Source organism: Peromyscus maniculatus, chromosome 5 (assembly GCF_049852395.1).
Source record: "Peromyscus maniculatus bairdii isolate BWxNUB_F1_BW_parent chromosome 5, HU_Pman_BW_mat_3.1, whole genome shotgun sequence".
Taxonomy (NCBI): domain Eukaryota; kingdom Metazoa; phylum Chordata; class Mammalia; order Rodentia; family Cricetidae; genus Peromyscus; species Peromyscus maniculatus.
The window spans coordinates 19,436,924-19,455,410 of NC_134856.1; the positions used below are offsets into that span (position 1 = coordinate 19,436,924).

General features: G+C 41.1%; 2 protein-coding genes across 7 annotated transcripts in view; one reads left to right on the forward strand and one right to left on the reverse strand.

The window, feature by feature from the left end:
- The window catches only part of Abcc12 (ATP binding cassette subfamily C member 12), a 993,341-nt gene that overhangs the window by 578,917 nt on the left and 395,937 nt on the right, over positions 1-18,487 (forward strand). The window lies entirely within an intron of this gene.
- Positions 1-18,487, reverse strand: part of Phkb (phosphorylase kinase regulatory subunit beta) — a 205,845-nt gene that overhangs the window by 64,492 nt on the left and 122,866 nt on the right. For all 6 annotated transcript variants that reach the window (XM_042277369.2, XM_042277370.2, XM_076571769.1 and 3 more), the window contains one exon: positions 10,010-10,104. In XM_042277369.2, the coding sequence (XP_042133303.1) occupies positions 10,010-10,104 (95 nt within the window). The remainder of the gene's footprint in view (positions 1-10,009; positions 10,105-18,487) is intronic.

The window sequence follows — 18,487 nt, forward strand, 5'->3', positions numbered from 1 at the left end:
TGTTCTCTTAAAACAAATTAAATAGGTTGAGGCTGAGCATGGTGTCGCACACCTTTAATTCCAGCACTCAGGAGGCAGAGGCAGTGGATCTCTGTGAGTTTGAGGCCAGCCTGGTCTACATAGTGAATTCCAGGACAGTCAAGGCTATATATAGAGAGATCCTATCTCAAACAAAAAAACAAAACAAAACAAAAAACAAGTTAGGTACACAGTAGGATCTCAGCCTTAAATCTTAAGTGATCCCAAGATGTATTATTAGCTCTGGCTTTGATGTCAAGTAAAAGTTCCAGTCTCTTAGAAAGGAAGAGATATTTTTATAATATTGCCTCACCACACAAGGTCTCACCGTGTATCCCTGGCTGGCCTGGAACTCGATAGGTAGACTAGGGTTGCTTTGAACTCACTGAGCTCTGCCTGTCTCTGCCTCTGCTGTGATTAAAGGCATGCACCTCCATGCTTGGTCTCATACAGAATTTTATGTATTTATATTTTAAGGAAACAAAGCAGAAATAATCCCTCTCCTGCCTTATGAATATGAAAAACAACAAGTATGTATTTTTAGCCTAGACCTATGTAAATACGTGTGTGATGTAGTTAAGTATGTTACTGACCCCATACCCCCACCCCAAATCATGCATTTAAAACTTGGAAAAAAAGCTCATATGACTAAAACACATTCTCTGAGCACTGGCCTTTTTCAGAAGATCATCAGAACAGATCTGCTCCCTTTACTTGTCATTTTGAATGTGCTAATCCACCTCTCAGATTGAGAGCCGGGGGCACAGTATGAGAAATGGAATTTTCTCAAGTATCTCTCAGCACACAGTATCTGCTCCACCATGACTATGCTACAACGGTGAAATACTGGCTCAAAGAACTCATCAGAAATAAATTGTCTTCACCAAAATAGTGGCCAAAACACCTTGAATCCCAATGGCCTCATAAGGGAAAAGTCACTGCTCAGGGAAGTAGATGCTCCCGATCCTCTGGACTCCATACATAATGTGTACAATTAAATAAAGTAAATAGAAAATCCACCTCATGGGGTGGCTTCCGGGAAGGGCCTACTGCATGGGGGCAGCCTGACCAACTTGGCTGCTCTCTGGGCCCAGATCCAGTGCTTCGAATTGGTCAACCCCAACACTTACTCCATCCACGAGCTGCTGTACTGCACGGAGGGGCCAGTGTGCTGCAGAACCAGACCCAGGAGCACATCATTGCCACAGAAGATGAAAACCTGAAGCATGGTTGTGATCAAAGAAGTCTCGGCCATGGTCCAGTCTTTATGGCGCTTTAGAGACCAGAGACCTTGAGCTAGCCCAATGACTTGTGGCAGTAACTATTTGCATGTAGAGCTGTGTGGGCAAAAAATATACCGAGTGACACTCTGCAGTTTCCAATGCCACCGCGATGAATGAATTTGCGGTGGAAGGGTGAGGAGGATGGCGGAAGGGAGCAGTGCCTGTGTGGTGGGAGGAGGCTGAACCATGTCCAAGTCTGAGGCCTGAGATACAGCCTGCAGGACATGTTGGTGTGCTTGGCCTGCACTGCCGTCGAGGCCATGCTGATGTCTATGGTCCGTGCTATTGCTGGGGTCCATGTCTGGGTCTGCAGTCCTGGGGCAGTGTCTGTCCATGGCGCATATTACCAGCAAAGGCTATGCAGACGTCTGTGTCTGTGCTGCTGTGGTGGGGAAGGGGGGCCAGTATGTCTGGGTCCTCGGTCCTGCTGTAGCTGGGGGTCTGTGTTGATGTCCATGGCTTGTGTTACTACCGAAGGCCATACAGATGTCCACGGTTTATGCTGTCACCTGAAACCATGTGATGTCTGTGGCACGTCCTGATACCTGAGGCCATGTTTATGTCTGTGGTCTTGGATGCCACTGGGGGCCATGAAGATGTGACTTCCCTGTGCCTGAAGTCCATAGCATGTGCTAATGCTGGAGGCCATGTTGATGTCCATGGTCTGTACTGTCGCCAGATACTATGTGGAAGTCCATAATTCATGTTCTTGCCAACTATAAATGACAAGGGAGCTTCTTCTGGAGTGGAATTGACTCCAGACTCACAGTTGAGAAAGAGACATAGAAGGGTTCTATGATTACCAACCCCCCAAAAGTAACAACCTAGACAGGAAGCCATCAAAGAGAACTCTTAAAAATTATGAAAAGGATGCTGAAGTGCAGCTCTCTGAAATAGAAGGCTACTGGTGAGTGATAGGCACTTCTGAATCCCCAGTAGTAGGTTTCTCCGCCAACACAATAAGCCAGATCAAGTCCAATTAAAAGTCCAGATTTAATGAGCCAAGCACTCTTGGGTGACTCTCAAGCCCCGCAGAAGTGAGGCGGGGGAGGGAGGAGGCAAGTCAAAGGACCGGAGCATAAATACCTTGTGGGTGTGGTCTTGAGCATTTCCGGGGAAGGAGCCACTGCTTGGCAGGCTTTTTGAGAAGGGCAGGGTTTGGAATGGAGGGTGGGGGAGACGAGGTGGAAGCAGTGCTTCTAACTGAACAGTGGGGTGGGGGTGGGGAAGGACTCAATTTTCTTTAAGGGGATGATCGATGGAGAGTTTGACCAGGCTGCAGTGACTACATGGAAAATACAAACTGGACTTTCTAAAACAAAATATTTTTTAGGGGTGGGGCACAAGGTTGGACCTAGGAGGACTGGGAAGTAAGGGTGATGGGGTGCATTATGTGAAATTTCCAAATAAACAATAAAAATATTATGTTTAAAAAAAGTAAAGAGAAAGCAGGGTTTGGTGCCACATGCCAATAGTTGTAGGTAGCATTTAGGAATCTGGGAGATAGCGGCAAGAGGAAGAGGAATTCAAAGTCATCTCCTGCTACATAACCAGTGTAGGGGCAGCCTGAACTCCACAAGAAAGAAAAGAAAGACAAGGCAAAAGGAAAGGAGGAAGAGGAAAGTTCCAGGTAAAGCTAGTACATGTATTCATGAGGACATTCACCATTTTTCTTCCCCAGAGTAAGATGTCAGCAATGCCCACTAAAACAGTGCCAGGCCCCACTGCTCACTGTGTATCTTTATTTTAGACCATAAATCTTATTTCCTTAGTTGGATCTATTTCCACTTTTATATTTCATCCATGACTAAAGGAAATCTCCATCTTACAGATGATTTTATTATATATCATGCTTATTATGGAGACTTAGTTTTAGTAAGTTCAGTAGGTTAATTAGAATGATGTTATTAGAAACTCTCTTTAAACATGCAACTCAACTTTCTTAGTTCTGAAGTTTTTAATCAAGGTATTTAGCTTTTTAATAGGCTCTAGTACAAATAGTGTTGATAAGAGAGTCATATTTCCTTTGAGAATACAGAGAATTACCTGAGGCTAACACTTGCATGGCTGTGGCCTAGCCAGCCTGAGTTTTCAGAAACATTGTGGATGCCTTGACTATTTTAGTCTATTTTATTATGATAATCATAAGAATTTCTATGCTCTATTAATCTTTACTCCTACACATACAGGTAAATAAATTTAGCTTTTTGGTCCCACCGGAACACCTTACTTCTTGCCAAGCTAACAGAATTAATTTGTTTTGTTTCTTGGAAGGAGAAATTATGTCTAAAACTGGTTAACTATTTGAGGCCATATTGATGAACCAATCCAAATAAAACTGAGTCATATGCAAATGTTCCTAAATCATCCAGGATTAATAAACCTTTTAAAACTGAACAGACTTGACAGAAGACTCTAAGAGGGGTAAGAGTTGTACATTCTGTTGGAGAAGTGCTATATAACTTGCATACTAAATGATGAGGCCATATAACCTTTTTTTGCGAGGCAGCAAACTCAACTTTCTGCACAGACGGCCTTCTGGCCACGTGACTGCTCCTTAACACTCTATAAACTACCTTCACAAAACTGCTCAGAGTCTGCTGCAAACCCAGACCACAGAAGACAGTGACACACGTGCTGGAAGGATTTCCTCCACTACATTAAACAAACAGAAGGGGCAAGAGACATGACTCAGCAGTTAAGAGCACTGACTGCTCTTCCAGAGGACCTGGGTTCAATTTCCAGCACCCACATGGCAGCTCACAACTGTCCATAACTCCAGTTCCAGGGGATCTGACACCCTCACACAGACATATACACAGGCAAAACACCAATGCACATAAAATAAAAATAAATACATTAAAAACAACATTAAACAAACAAGCATATACTGCCTCCAGTCCAGCTAGAAGCTCCAGCAAAGAGCATCCTTCATATTCCAGCATTTGTCAAGGGCAGAGTGAGGTGGGTCTGGATTGTTTCCTAGCAGACACTTGGCTCATGAATGAGGCTAGCCAGGAAAAACCTCCCGATTATACTCTATACTTCTTATTGGGGAGGAGACTACTTAATGTCTGAGAATAATCAGCACATTTATTGTACTATAAACAATCAGATAATGAATCACTCCAGGCACAAAGCAAAATAACTACCAGGAAGAAACGGGAACACCACATTAACGAAAAGTACAAAATTATTCTGAAAATTATGCTTAGTGAAATGATCAAGAAACAGAAGAATGACTACATGTGATTCTGCCTCCATTATTTGCCCATAATAGGCAAATTCAGAGACAGAAAGTGTACCAGGGTTTACCAGGGGTGGAGGAATGGGGGAGCAGTCATTAAATGGGTTTAATTTTGTGGGAGATGGAGATTATTAAAAAGTTTTTATATGGATAGTGGTGATGGCTATAAAATATCGTCAACATATTTAAAGCCAACATATTTTTTGCTTTATGAATGGTTAAAATGATGAGCATTGTATATATTTATTCCATGTAGAAATGTGTGTTAGAAATGACTGTTAAGATTCAACAGATGATGATGACTGGAGAGTAAACATGCAGAGAAAGGAGCTGGACTCCTACCTCATATCAGATACAAAAACTAAGAAAAATGGACAACACACCTAGATTTAAGGGCTATTACTTCAGAATTATTAGAAGAAAAGGTAGGCATAAGCCACAAGCTTATAATTTTGGACTAGGCAATGGCTTTTAGACCTGACACTAAAAGCAAAAGTAACTGAAGAAAAACTAGGCTTCTTCAAAATTTCAAATGTATGTGCTCTGAATGACAATGAGAAAGCGGAATGATAGTTCACCAAATGGGAGAAAATGCTTGCAGTTGCGTAAAGGAATCATCTAGGACATATAAGGAGGTTTTGTCACTCAGCTGCCAGCAAACATATGAAAATACGATTAATTTTTGTAAATGGGGGAATGTGAATCAAAACATTTAGATACAAGTTCACCACCACACTACCCTCAAGTCTAGGAAATAAGTATTAGTACAGATGCAGAAAAATGGAAACCTTTGTTGTACACTAGAGGAAATGCAAAATAGTGTAGTCACATGGACTACACTATTTTGGCAATTCCCCAAGAGTTCACCTGGGTAGCATATGACCCAGCAATTTCATTCTTAGACATAAACCCAAGAAAAAAGAAGTCACATGAAACACGGTGACTGCATTCGGAGACTGGCGGCAGCATTGTTCATAATGGCGAAGCTCAGAAACAACTCACGTGTTCATAGACAATGTATACCATATACTTAAAATGGCATGCTGTTCTACAATAAAAGGAAAGAAGTGCTATTAAGTGCTGTCACAGGTATAAATCTTAAAAATGTTATGCTGAGAAAAATGCCAGTCAGGAAGTACTACAAATTATACAAATAAGGTAAAACTGTACAAACAAAATTGTTGAGGGCGGAGAGGGGAGAGCACTGAGACAGGAGAATGACTAAAAGGGCAGGGTTTCTTTTTGGAGCAATAAAAAAGTAAAATTGATTTTAGCAAGTACAGTGTAAAAACCATTGATTGCACACTTTAAATTAGTGAGGTGTATAAAGTACAAATTATACGTTAAGCTGTTAAAATACTTTAAAATGATATTATTAGTGTTTTGAAAAATAATTTTGAAGAAAGGTCAAGGACACAAAACCCTTCTTTAGTCATTAGAAGACATAAATTATCCATTGAAAAAATCCTGGTAGGAGGAACAAGGTCCCCTGGACAAATGGCTCTAAAAGACTCTGAGGACAGGTAAGGCAGCAGGCTGGAGCCCCGGACATCGCAGAGTCCGAATAATGCCAGCAACGTGGGATTCTGAGACCCTGCACTCCCTGGCTCGGCCCTGGAGAGGCTGGTAGCCTAATCGATAGACAGACACAGGCAAGAGAGCAAAAGAAAGCAATCTTTCTCACTCGAGGAGCAAAACATGGAAGCACAGCAGAGCCCCCCATGCAGAGTGCAGGCCCAGCTTCTCAACTGAGGCACCAGTTGGCCCCCACAGTTCTGCACCACTTGATGTCTGAGGGTAGTTCAAAGCACCCACAGTGGCTTCAGAGTCGCCAGCCTACTCAACCCTTGCTCCAGGGAGTCGAGGGCCACAAAGAAGGTAGATTCCTCCATCAGCCGGGCCTAAGGACCCGAGGAGACTGAGCACATAGACAAGGGTTCACACAAATGTGAACTGACAGAATTTCTCATCTGAAACTGTGGACGCCATCAACCAGGAGTCCTATACTCAAGCAAACAAACACAGCCTACACTTCAGGACCGAAGACATCATAACAATGTTCTCTGACAAATGGAAACCATAAAGCTGGCTGTTTTACATTATCCGTAGATAATGTAAGGAAGTTCTTGAAGGGCAGAAAAAAAGGAATAACGAGAAGGTAGATGGCGAGACAAGCGCAGTGCAGCGTCTTCCACTTAAATGCATTTCTTTAATCAGATTTGTAGTTGAATAGAGAGTTTAACAATCGGACTTGTTCAATGACCAGAAGGGAAAGAGTTAAATCTTCACAGCATGTCCTTTACAAGGCAATGGTAAAACAAACCATGGTACAGTCATCCCGTGGGGGTACAGCTCAGCCATGAAAAGGAGCAAACATTTAACAACTGGCTGGTCTTACAGAAGTGTGAAGTTATACATTTAGTGAGAAAAGACTGTCTTCAAAACGCGAGCTATATTCAACTATTTAACATTCTTGAAGTGAAAAAGATTCTAAATCATGAGAGAGCGTATTGGTGGTTGCCCGGGACTAACCTGTGGAAAAGAAGCGAGCGTGGTTCTAGGATGGAAGTCTGTGGTGACACGGTGGCAGTGCCGTGACCCCGAGCTCACGTGATGTAGCAGATGTAGCACTACAGGTACATGTGAGAGCTCCTGGTAAAAGAAAAGCTTGCACCAAGGCTAGCTTTCTGTGTTTCATGCTGTTTAATAGCAGTGCGCAGGCTGCTCGCACTGCAGCAGGTTGAGGGCAGGTTCCTGGGAACTCTGTGCTCTCTGCCGGTTCTTGTGGAAGGGTTGAGGAAGATTCCTAGGAACTTTCTCTAAAATTTCCTGGGGCTTTTTATTTCTTTCAAATTAAAGAGTTAATTTTTTATTCAATTAATAGCTAAAAATTTTGACTATTTACATTTAAAAGTATTTTGACAATAAAAAAACTTAAAAAGTATCAAGAAAACTATATCAAAAATAGTAAGAATGAACTAGTAGAAATTAAAGTATGACTGAAAGAGGTCAACAGAAGACTTGGAGCAAAAAGGTGAAGAATACTGAAAACAGCAATATAGTATAGCAAGAACACACTCTATGACAAATGATTAAACTTCTAATTTTAATCAAATTTAATCAAATCAAATCATGAAAAATACTTGTGAGAATGTAAAAGACTTACAGGAGAAGGGAGGAGTGTTTACCTGCACTGGGGCCTTGGCTCACAGTGCACCAGTGCATGCGTTCATGACTGACACTCAGTAGGAGTCACAGGCAAGCATACTTGAGCATCATTGTGTGGCACTGCTGTACATGGCTGGGTTACTAAGCACATCTTTGTGGCTCCACAAAGGAAAAGATGCTCAGCTTGGTTTCCACAGAATGTGCCCAAGGCACCGTCCCTTTAATGGTCTTATTCAGTATGCTTTCTCTGCATGTCTAGTAAGTTCCAAGTTCTGTGTTCTCTAGTAACTTGTGAAGGCCAGAGGAAAAGCTGAGACCTCCTGACATACCTTCCTGTGATGGAATATTTCTCCTTTTAGGCATCATCTGTATTTCACTACTCTGTTTACTTTTACAATATCTGGCAGAGCATAAAGCACTTGGTCAATCCCAAGAGACCCTTTACTCACAGATTTCAACATGGCCAGTCAGAACCTAGCCACAAAACGAACAGTTCTACCAAAGAGGGCTCCATATTTGGTGCTATTTCTGACCCCTATATCTCATGTACTCCCCCCTAGCAATGGCCATAGGCATGTCAAGCATGTTTCATATAGTTAGGAAGTAGCACAAGAGAACCTTATTTTACAGCCAGGCTGCTGACGAAGAGGACAAACCTAGTTCCCAGCAGTTTTCTGTTGGGGATCCTCACCCTTCCTCTCAGAAACTCGGTTTAGTGCTACACAGATACACAGCTCATGCTGGAGGACAGGAACCCCAGTCTTCACCCCAGAGAACTTCTCTTAGCTAAGAAGTGGCTGCATCTAGAGGGCTAGCCATGCATAGCTGTCTAGCGATATTAGAAAACAATTCTGATTAAATAGTCAGCAGTAAACTCTCTCTATAGCTTACTCTTACTGTCCTGTGCTCCGAATAAACTTTCTTGAGTAGGAGAGAAAGAATTATAAGTACATTGTGTTCTATAATTTACAGATAGCCTACAACCTGCCTTACATAGGTCAAGAAAAAAAACGAGTAATTTTGCTAGCCACATACCTATTACATGCTTTGTAGTTCTGTCTTCTCCTATGCCTCAATCTAAGAAAAGGCTTAATATAGTTATCATCCTAGAGAACTAGGTCAAGCATGTGAAATACTGTGTAAATGACAATCTGAATGCACACACAGTCTGAAAATGGCAGAGTCCTGGCACTGGATAATATGGTTAGATAGACTCTTCATTTTACACGTAAGTAAACCTGAATACCTCACATGGTACGAGTTGTACACTGGCATGACATACTGGCATAAGAAAAGGCCAATCCTTACCTTACAGAGGATAATAGGCCACTGAAAATGTCTTATTTCATATTAACACAAAAGCTTTTATGTTCTTTTAAAAAATTTAACATTGATTCATTCATTTTGTGTGTGTGCACACAATCGTGTGCATATGTGCATCTTTTAAAACAAGCATTTGGATTTGTAAGCATATCAACTGCAAGTGCTGATGCCACTTTTATTAAATGCATGCTAACTGCTTGGAAACCCAGGCACACACTCAGGTTCATTTCCTTTCTCCTCAGGCAGTTTCCACAACCTACAACATTTTCATTTTAACAGTCCTCATTACTGGTATCATTTAATAGTTGAGGGTTTGCTCAAGTCAACATCAATCTTGCTGATACTGCAAACACTTTAGAGTGTGTTGACACAACAGAGTTGAAATCCATAGCTGGTAAACAGAAGAATTTAAAAACCATCCCTTCCCAGAATAGGGCACTGTGTGCTAAGAGCACCTCTCTCCAGTTCCACAGTGCTGTCAGGGAGACACAGGAGGGGACATCAAGCACAGGTCCCTCCCTCTTCCATGGTCTCCTACTCCCTTCCACCACATGTTGTCTGTCCTCCTGCAAACACATACACCCATCCAGGACATCTGGAATCATCTCAATCTGGAAATGTTTATCTGAAGGGCACTTTATTTTACTTCTTTATCAAAAAATAAGCTGGGCGGTGGTGACACACACCTTTAATCCCAGCACTTGGGAGGCAGAGGCAAGCGGATCTTTGTTAGTTCGAGGCCAGCCTGGTCTACAGAGTGAGTTCCAGGAAAGGCACAAAGCTACACAGAGAAACCCTGTCTCAAAACAAAAACAAAAACTTACCAACAAATAGCCTTCTCCACTTAAATAAAAAGACATCTTTCCCACAGAAGGAGCAAGAAAACCACATTTCAAATAAAATTGCCCCTTTAATGAACATTTAAATGTCTTTGGATAAATCTAAATTAAGAATTAAAACATCTCTTTACCTGGTTGGAGTACCTCATGCTCACATTACGTTGATTCTGGAGTGGGACAAAGCGCTGGACAGGGTCAATATCTTTAGGACTGATTAATTCATCAGCTGGAAAAAAGAAAGCAAGTGACATTCTAAACAAAGTACAAAACACCAAATACATAACACCATGAGCCAAAAGAGACAAATACAGGAAATTTCACTCAACAAAAGAATATCCATTTTTCTCAGAGCCATTATCTGAGAGACAAGACGTTCTAGGTCATAAAACAAATGCAAGGATTGAAATACTAGAAAGTATATTCTCTCACTACAATGCAATGAAATAAGAAGCTAGTGACAAAGAAATTTCAGAAATTCACAAATATATGGAAATTCAGTAAAACCCTCATAAGTAACCAATGGTCAAATGAAAAATCAAAGGAAATCAGAACATACTTTCAGGGCCAGGTTATAGAGCACTTGCTAGCATGTACATGGTCCTATTCCCAATATTCCTCATGCCTAAACAGGAGGAAGAGGAGAAGGAAGAGGAGGAGGAGAAGGAGGAGGAGGAGGAGGAGGGAAACCTCCTCTAGTATACTTTTGATGAGATGAATGAAGGTAAACACATCAAAATGTAGGCGATGTAGAAAAAGTGTTGCTCATTGAGATATTATCACCATTTATGTACCTATTAAAGAGAATTAGAATATAAAACCCATACACTAACTTCCCATCTTCAGATGGTTGGTGAAAAGAGAAAACTAAATCAAAAGCCAAAGAGTAGAAATGATAGAAGTTGTAATTAATGAAATAGAATGCAGAAAAACAATAGAGAAAATCAAATTAAAACCAGGTGCATAAAAAGCTAAAACAATATATTGAAAAAATGGCCAACCTGACCCTCCCCAAAGCAAACAAGAATGAAGAGAGAAAATATTCAAACACTGAAGTGGGAATGCGAATACAAAATGTATGGCCACAAGCTAGGCGGGCACACACACAAAGAATTAAACAGATTTGCAAAAATAAAGTAATACTTTAAATACACTGTAAATACACACACATCTTCATACACATGCTCCTCCATATACACATACCACACACACACACACACACACACAACTAGCATAAGATGGTTTCATTGGTTATGTTAACCAAACTGTTAAAGAAAAATTAAAATCAATCACTCACAAACTTTTGAATAGATAAAAGGGTAAACGTTTTCTAGCTCACAATTGCCAAGTTATAAGGAAACTACAAACACAATCCTTAGAAATATACATACAAATTCTTGTGGTTTTTTTTTTTCTGGTTTTTCAAGACAGGGTTTCTCTGTGTAGCTTTGCACCTTTCCTAGAACTCATTCTGTAGCCCAGGCTGGCCTCGAACTCACAGAGATCCGCCTGGCTCTGCCTCCCAAGTGCTGGGATTAAAGGCGTGCGCCACCACCGCCCGGCCAAATTCTTAATAAAATGCTAGCAAACCAAATAACGTATAAAAGGAATTATATACCATGATCACATAGGATATACCAAACAAATGCAAAGATAGTTTAACATTAAAACATCAATTATTAGAAATAATAATATGAAATTATATATGTCGTCTTGGGGATAGTTTTGAGACACAGTGAAAGACTACATATACAAACAAAGTAAAAGTAAATAGAAAAGCCACCCAGAGCTAAACTGTAAGCCTGTTAGAAGGAAATCTTTGTGACTTACATAAAGTTATAACCTTTTGTGTGTCAAAAGACACTACTAATACAGTGGGATGATAGCTCAGTGGATGGTAGAAAATAATATCAAATTACGTTCCTAAAGTGACTTTTGTCTAGAATATATAAAGAGCTCTTCTAAGACAATAATGAAAGATTAAAAACTCAATTTAAAAGTAGTCACATATCTAAATAGACATTTCTCCAAAGAAATTACCAATGAACACATGAAAACTTGCTTAACAACATTAATGATCTGGAGAATGCTAAATAATACCAAAATGAGATACCAATTCACACCCATTTAGATAGCTACAATACTGATATCAACAATTTAAACAAAATTTATCGAGGATGTAGAGAATGTGGAACCTCCTAAATTGTTTGCAGGAAAGCAAAATTATGCCACTATATGGAAGAGAGTTGCTCAAAATGTTAAGACATAAAAGGTAGCATATGACTCAGTTATCTTTTACTATATACATCTCATAGAAATGAAAAAATGTCAAATGATAATTTACATGTGTAAGTTCATAGCAGCATTATTTATGCTAGCTCCTAAATGTAAACAATCCAAATGTCCAAGCTGACGGACAAATAAAATGAGGTAGAGCAGCCATGAATGGCAGTTATACCTTTAATCCTAGCTCAGGAGAGGCAGAGGCAGGCAGATCTCTGTTGAGTTTAAGACAAACCTGGTCTACATATCTAGTTCCAGGCTAACCAGGGCTATAAAATGAGACCCTGTCTCCAAAAACAAACAACAAATGAGGTTGAGCAGGGCACAGTGGCTGATGCTTCTGATCCTAGCACTGTGTGAGGACTGCTGTGGGTTAAAGGCCAGTCTGGGTCACAATGTAAGATTCTGTTTCAAAAAATCAAATTATAAATCAACCAATTAATTAAATGAAGTTGTATTTATATAATGAACTGCTACTCTGCCATTAAAAAAAAAAGAATAAAGTGCTGATATAGGATTCAAAACAGAGGAACCTTGAAAACAATATGCTAAGTGAGAAAAGGCAGACACAAAAGAACAGACATTCTATGATTCTGAGCATATGAAACGTTCAGGATAGGCAACAGCAAGGAGATGAGTGACGGCCCAATACAGGGGTGGGTGTGGCTAGCAGGACAGTGGTTAGCAGGGAGCCTGTGATGAAAATGTTTTGAAACAGAATGTGATGATGATCACACCACTCTGGGAATAAACTGAAAATAACTAAGTTTCAAGTAGGTAAAATGCACAGCACAAGAACTACACCCCAATAAAGGTGTTCTAAAACATGCTCAGGTTACCACGGGAAGAAGCACTCTGTCACAGACATTTTCCAGATGCTGAACTCCTGAACACTATTAATGAAGGGCATTTCCAAGGAGCACTGATGGGCAGGTGTCACCAACCTCAATTGCAGTGCACAGGGAAGCCCTTTCCAGCACAGTTCCCTGTGGCAACTTTTGATAGAATCCAAGTAGAGAGCAAGCAAGCCAAGATCCAGATGGGAGGTTGGGGTCAGGCAGGTGGGAAGAGGGCCCTACATCAGTATTCTCTGGTGCTTTGTAGACCACACCTGGGTGAAGGTCAGCAGCACCTGGGGCACATAGTAGCTGGGTTTCTGCATGGGCTTGGAGGCATTGTGTCAGGAAGAGGTGGCAGGAGGTTAACACCCCTGAAATGAGAGTCTACAGAACTTCTTGGAATTCAGGTTGGAAGATACTGTGCAAATTTGCAATGAGCACAATGTCCAACCTAGACACATTTACATTTGCACATTATCTTAGTTATGTCCACACACCTGTACATGAGTAGAGCTAGTGCTAAAAAATTAAATTAACTTCTACTAAAATGAATTGGTACATCGCTGTACTTTATAATAATTAACCTATAGAGCATGCTTATTTCATTCTTCGTCTTTAGTTATACAGCGATCAGATAAAAACAACCATGCTGAGTTTGGTACAAATGTGTTTATATTCACAGATCCTTTATTTTTTTATTTTATTTTTTTAAAAGGATAGTTCATTTTCCACAATGCTTTTAGGTAGTGACTACTTCTGAAAAATGGACCAGGGAGGTAATGATTGTAAAATTCTTTGCAGCTTTGGGAATATGTTTCTATTATAGTTCTATTTTGTGGTAACTCACATACATGTCTGCAATGTTGTCCAAAAAACAAATTCACCAAAGAGTATTTTGGTAACTCCTGGAAGTTCTCATTAATAATATGAAAACACTCCTAACAGCAGAAAAAACAGCAAGGGCAGACACCCTTAAAAAGTGCTTACTAAGGTCTTACCACTGTTTAGCACTGAGCATGTATTAAATCTAACAGTCTATTCATTTTACAGATCACAAAACTCATACAAAATGCTTAAGTGAATTGTTCATAGCTAGCATATAGCAGATGTACTTTTATTTGGAAGAAAAAACTTTTTTCCAAAATGGAAACCAAATAAACACAGGCTTCACTGAGCAGATATCTACCTGCAACAATTTATCGAATTCAGTTTAGCTCATGATAAAGGGTTGATTTGCATACTGATATTCTAAAAGAGCAAATTATTCCCCCAGTTCATTTGTATCATCACTAAAATGTGAAAAATTCCCACAATTGGCAAGTAGTTTATAATATTTCACTGTTATCCTACAGGAATGAAATTCTTTTATTTTTATTTTTTTCACTTGTAAGTGATGACAGATCAATTAAGAAAAAATTTCTCCTTAGGAAGCTTAAATGCTAATCTAGTAAAATAGATAATAAATCATCTGGTTAGCAAGTCCTTGGACAGATTACTTGCATTTCTTCTGTATCTCTTCGGGCACTGCTTCTATGTGTATCTGCACATTCCATTTATACTATGTACACTGAACACCACAGGCTGTGTGCTTTTCCTCATTCTAAATCCCCAGTACCTGGTACAGGCCCCCATACAGTGGAACCTCCCTAGACTGACTCACTAATCAAAAGAACTGGTGGTATTAGCAAGCATTGAAACACTAATTGTCCTTGTCATTGCATTAATTTCCATAGTGGTTAAAGTGACAAATATCCTTAGAGGATCAATGACATAGGACACACACACACACACACACACACACACACACCACACACACCCACACCCCCCCCCCCACACACACCACACATACCACACACATGCACATATACCACATACCACACACACACCACACACACATACACCACACACACCCACTTCTACACACACACACACACACACACACACACACACACACACACACACAGTACCCCCAATCCACCATGATTCTGTCATTCAGGAGACAGGCACAGGTCCTCATGGTGCCAATTCAATGGCATGTGTTTCTCCTATGGAGAAATGAGCATGAACAGAATGTAAATGGCCACAGATGGAATATTTAACATACAATAAACCATGGACAAAAGAAGAATGGCTTTCTACATTAACAACACAACGCCCAACCTCACCGGTAACCAGGTATTTCCAGGACAGGATTGTAAGAGAAGCCAGTCAAACCACCAGAACTAGACCACTGGGTGGGTAGAAAGAAAGTTTATTTGGTAATCAAACCACTGTGGCTGTTTAGGTGTGTGGTGGAGGCAGAGAACAGCAGCTGGTGGAAAAGCCTTGTCAGTTTTATGGTGATGGTGATGGTGATGGTGGTGATGGTGGTGGTGGTGGTGGTGGTGGTGGTGGTGGTGGTATGGTAGTGAGGGGTGGTGTGCCTGAGCCAGGGCAGCTTGGGGATTAAGAGCAGTGAGAGGTGGGATATGGACCAGTACAGCCTGGGAGCAAGAATGGGGACTTTGACCTGGGATAGGCTTGTTCTGGATAATTAGAAACTAGAAACTAGATGCCTGTTGCCAGAATTGGTTTGCTGTAGTGGGTGGGTAAGGGAGCTAATAGCTTTTCCTGACAAACAGAAACCCACTTCATAAGATTGCTGAGGAATGCTTAGTTTTGTTTACCCTGTCAGAGTCCAGGCTGAGCTGAGCCCAGACTGTCATTTAGGACATTGTCAATGGCAAAGCCATACTTATGGCTTGCTTTGGACCTAACAAGGATAACCACCTTTTAACTCCTTAAATCACAAAAGGTAACTGATTGTTTGCATTTTGTAATCAAATAAAAGTTTACAAAATACACCTTGGCATTACCTCAATTAGATTTGAGTATCAAAGCAAGCAAGCAAACTCAAAACCCAAAATCAAACTAATAAGATATACAGTAGTGGCTGGGGAAGATAACTTAGTAAAGAGTGTCTGGTGTATGTATGAGGACCTAGGTTAGATCCCTAGAAGTATTAACATTAAAAAAGCTAGGCATGGTGGCATGTGCTTGTAATCCCAATGCTGGTGAGGCAGGGACAGGCAGATACCTGCAGCTTGTCAGCTAGCCATTCTAGTCTGATTCACATGCACTAGGCCATGAGAGACAATATCTCAAAACAAAACAAAAACAAACAAAAAACAAAAGTAGAGGGCTCCTGGGGAACGACACCCAAGGTGGACCTCTGGTCTCCACATGCTCCCCTACAATTGTCCTGAGGCCTCTAAGAAACAATAAACACCAAGTCTTTTCTATCAAATAATATAAAGCTTGTGCTTAAGACAAGGAATTCAACTTTTTATAACCTTGTAACTTTTATGTAAGTGTTTCTCCCTGCCACCTCATAAAAAGTCACCATCACCCTACTCTGACCCCATGCATTCTCAGATTAAAGTGGCTGACCCCTTCCCTATTCATGTCCAATGATTCTTTTAAGACTAGCCAATCAAAAAAGGCCATGAGGGGACCCCAGCCAATGGGGAGAAGACACAGTTACCACAACATTTCCTGCCCCCCTGCACAGTTCTGCTGTGGTGAGCAATGCACCCACTGAAGTGTGGTCCCTTTCTTTGCCTCCTCCTCTCAAAACTTAATTCTAACAATCCCATTCCTGGTCAAAAGGATGGAATCTGCTTCTAGCCCTTGGTGAAGCCATGTAGTATAACTATCATTTCCTTAATTAAGCTGAGCCTTTCAAACACCTGGTCAACTCACTTGGCCAAGGGACAACCTTAGGAAGAATGAGTCACTTAAAGCCATGCTAAAGATATGGGGTAGGGTGGGGTTAATTATCCCTTTAATGACATACTATCCGTTTGTTTCCTAGAATCCCTGGCCTCAGTGTAGTCTCCTGGAAAATGGGCATGTAGCTCTGTTAAGTCAGCCCAACTGTCCGAGTCCTGACTCAGAAGTGTATCTTTTCCTTTCCTTCTTCTTACCTCGTTCTTTCCAACACTGGCCAACGCCTAGGCATGCTTTCTCCAATACTTTGGGCTTCCTCTCTCTCTCCAAAGCACCGCTCATCCTTGCCATTCAGCTGATAATCTGTTATGTGGCTGCTGGCCGAGCCTCCACTGCTGAACATAACAGCAACTCTACACATACGGCCTTCTCTCTTCTCCAACCCCTTCTACTGCCCTGCTGTGTTGTTTTTGCTTTTTTTTTTTTTTTAATCCTAATAGAATTGTCCTCATGCTTCCTTCTGAGTAAGTTCTTCAGTTCTTTTATTGATGAGACAAGAACCCAGAAAGGGATCCTAATTTCCCAAGAACACAATTATACGCACACACCCCCAATCCATTTTAGTCTATTTTTAACTAGATTGGTGGAGAGTAGCTAGAGATGGCCCAGCAGCTGAAAGCTGGTGCAAAGGACTAGAGTTTGGTTTTCAGCACCCATGAGGCAGCTTACAGTCATCTGTAACTCCAGCTCCACATAAGTGAAAACAAGGCAGTGGCCTTACTACATGCACAGAATGTTCATTTTCAGAATAAAAGCCCACAAAGGTTACAGATGGCAGAAGCACTCTGCAGATTTGGGAATACACCCTCAGCTGCAATCCCCGTCACTCTGGGGATATGCTGTTCCAGAGAGGCAACAAGGATTACTCGGGATAATACATGTGAAATGCAGAGCACAGATTGGGTAGATTTTAAGGCAGGGATAGCACTAGCTTTTGTGGGACAAAGTGTGGCAATAAATAGGAAGCACATTCCCAGGCTCAAGGCAGCATGGCTTCCACATTAAAACTTAGTAATACATTTGAGATTTGCAATAGTTCATTTTATTTGTCCACTTAACGGAGGGCACTGAGGTACACTTTTGACTGGGAGGGCATTTCCAGGGGAGATTAATAAGGAGTGAGACCGACCGACCCTACCCCATAGGCAGTAGTCCTGCACTGAATAACCCAGGGGAAAGGGGGAGCCCGCTGAGCACAGCACTCAGCTCTTTCTGCCTCCTGGTCCACCGCCGTGTGAGCAAGAAGCTCCTCAGCCACCGCATCAAGTCAACCCTGCTGCGATGCCAATCTACCACACTGGGCAATGCCGTGAGCCAACATGACTCCCTCCTCCCAGCAGCTGCTTCTTGTAAGGTATTTGGTCACAGAAATTAGCAAAATAATCATCAATAAGAGGATGTTAGCACAATTTTTATGAAAAATTTCTAGCCCTAGTAGCAATTAAATAAAATGTTTTTCTTTTAAGAAAACTACCCATCTGTACAACAATCTAAACGTTCTCAACATGCTTACAATACCTGCTGTACACTGCAGATGACTGCAGTCCCCTGGATGCCACAGTTAGAAAGGCTACCATTAATAAAACAAATGACAACAAATGCTGGCCAGAATGTGGGGAAGGGCAATCCAATACACTGTTGGTGAGAGTGTAAACTGGTGCAACCACGATGGAAATCAGTGTAGGGGTTTCTCAAAAAGTGAAAAAAAAAAAAAAAGCTACT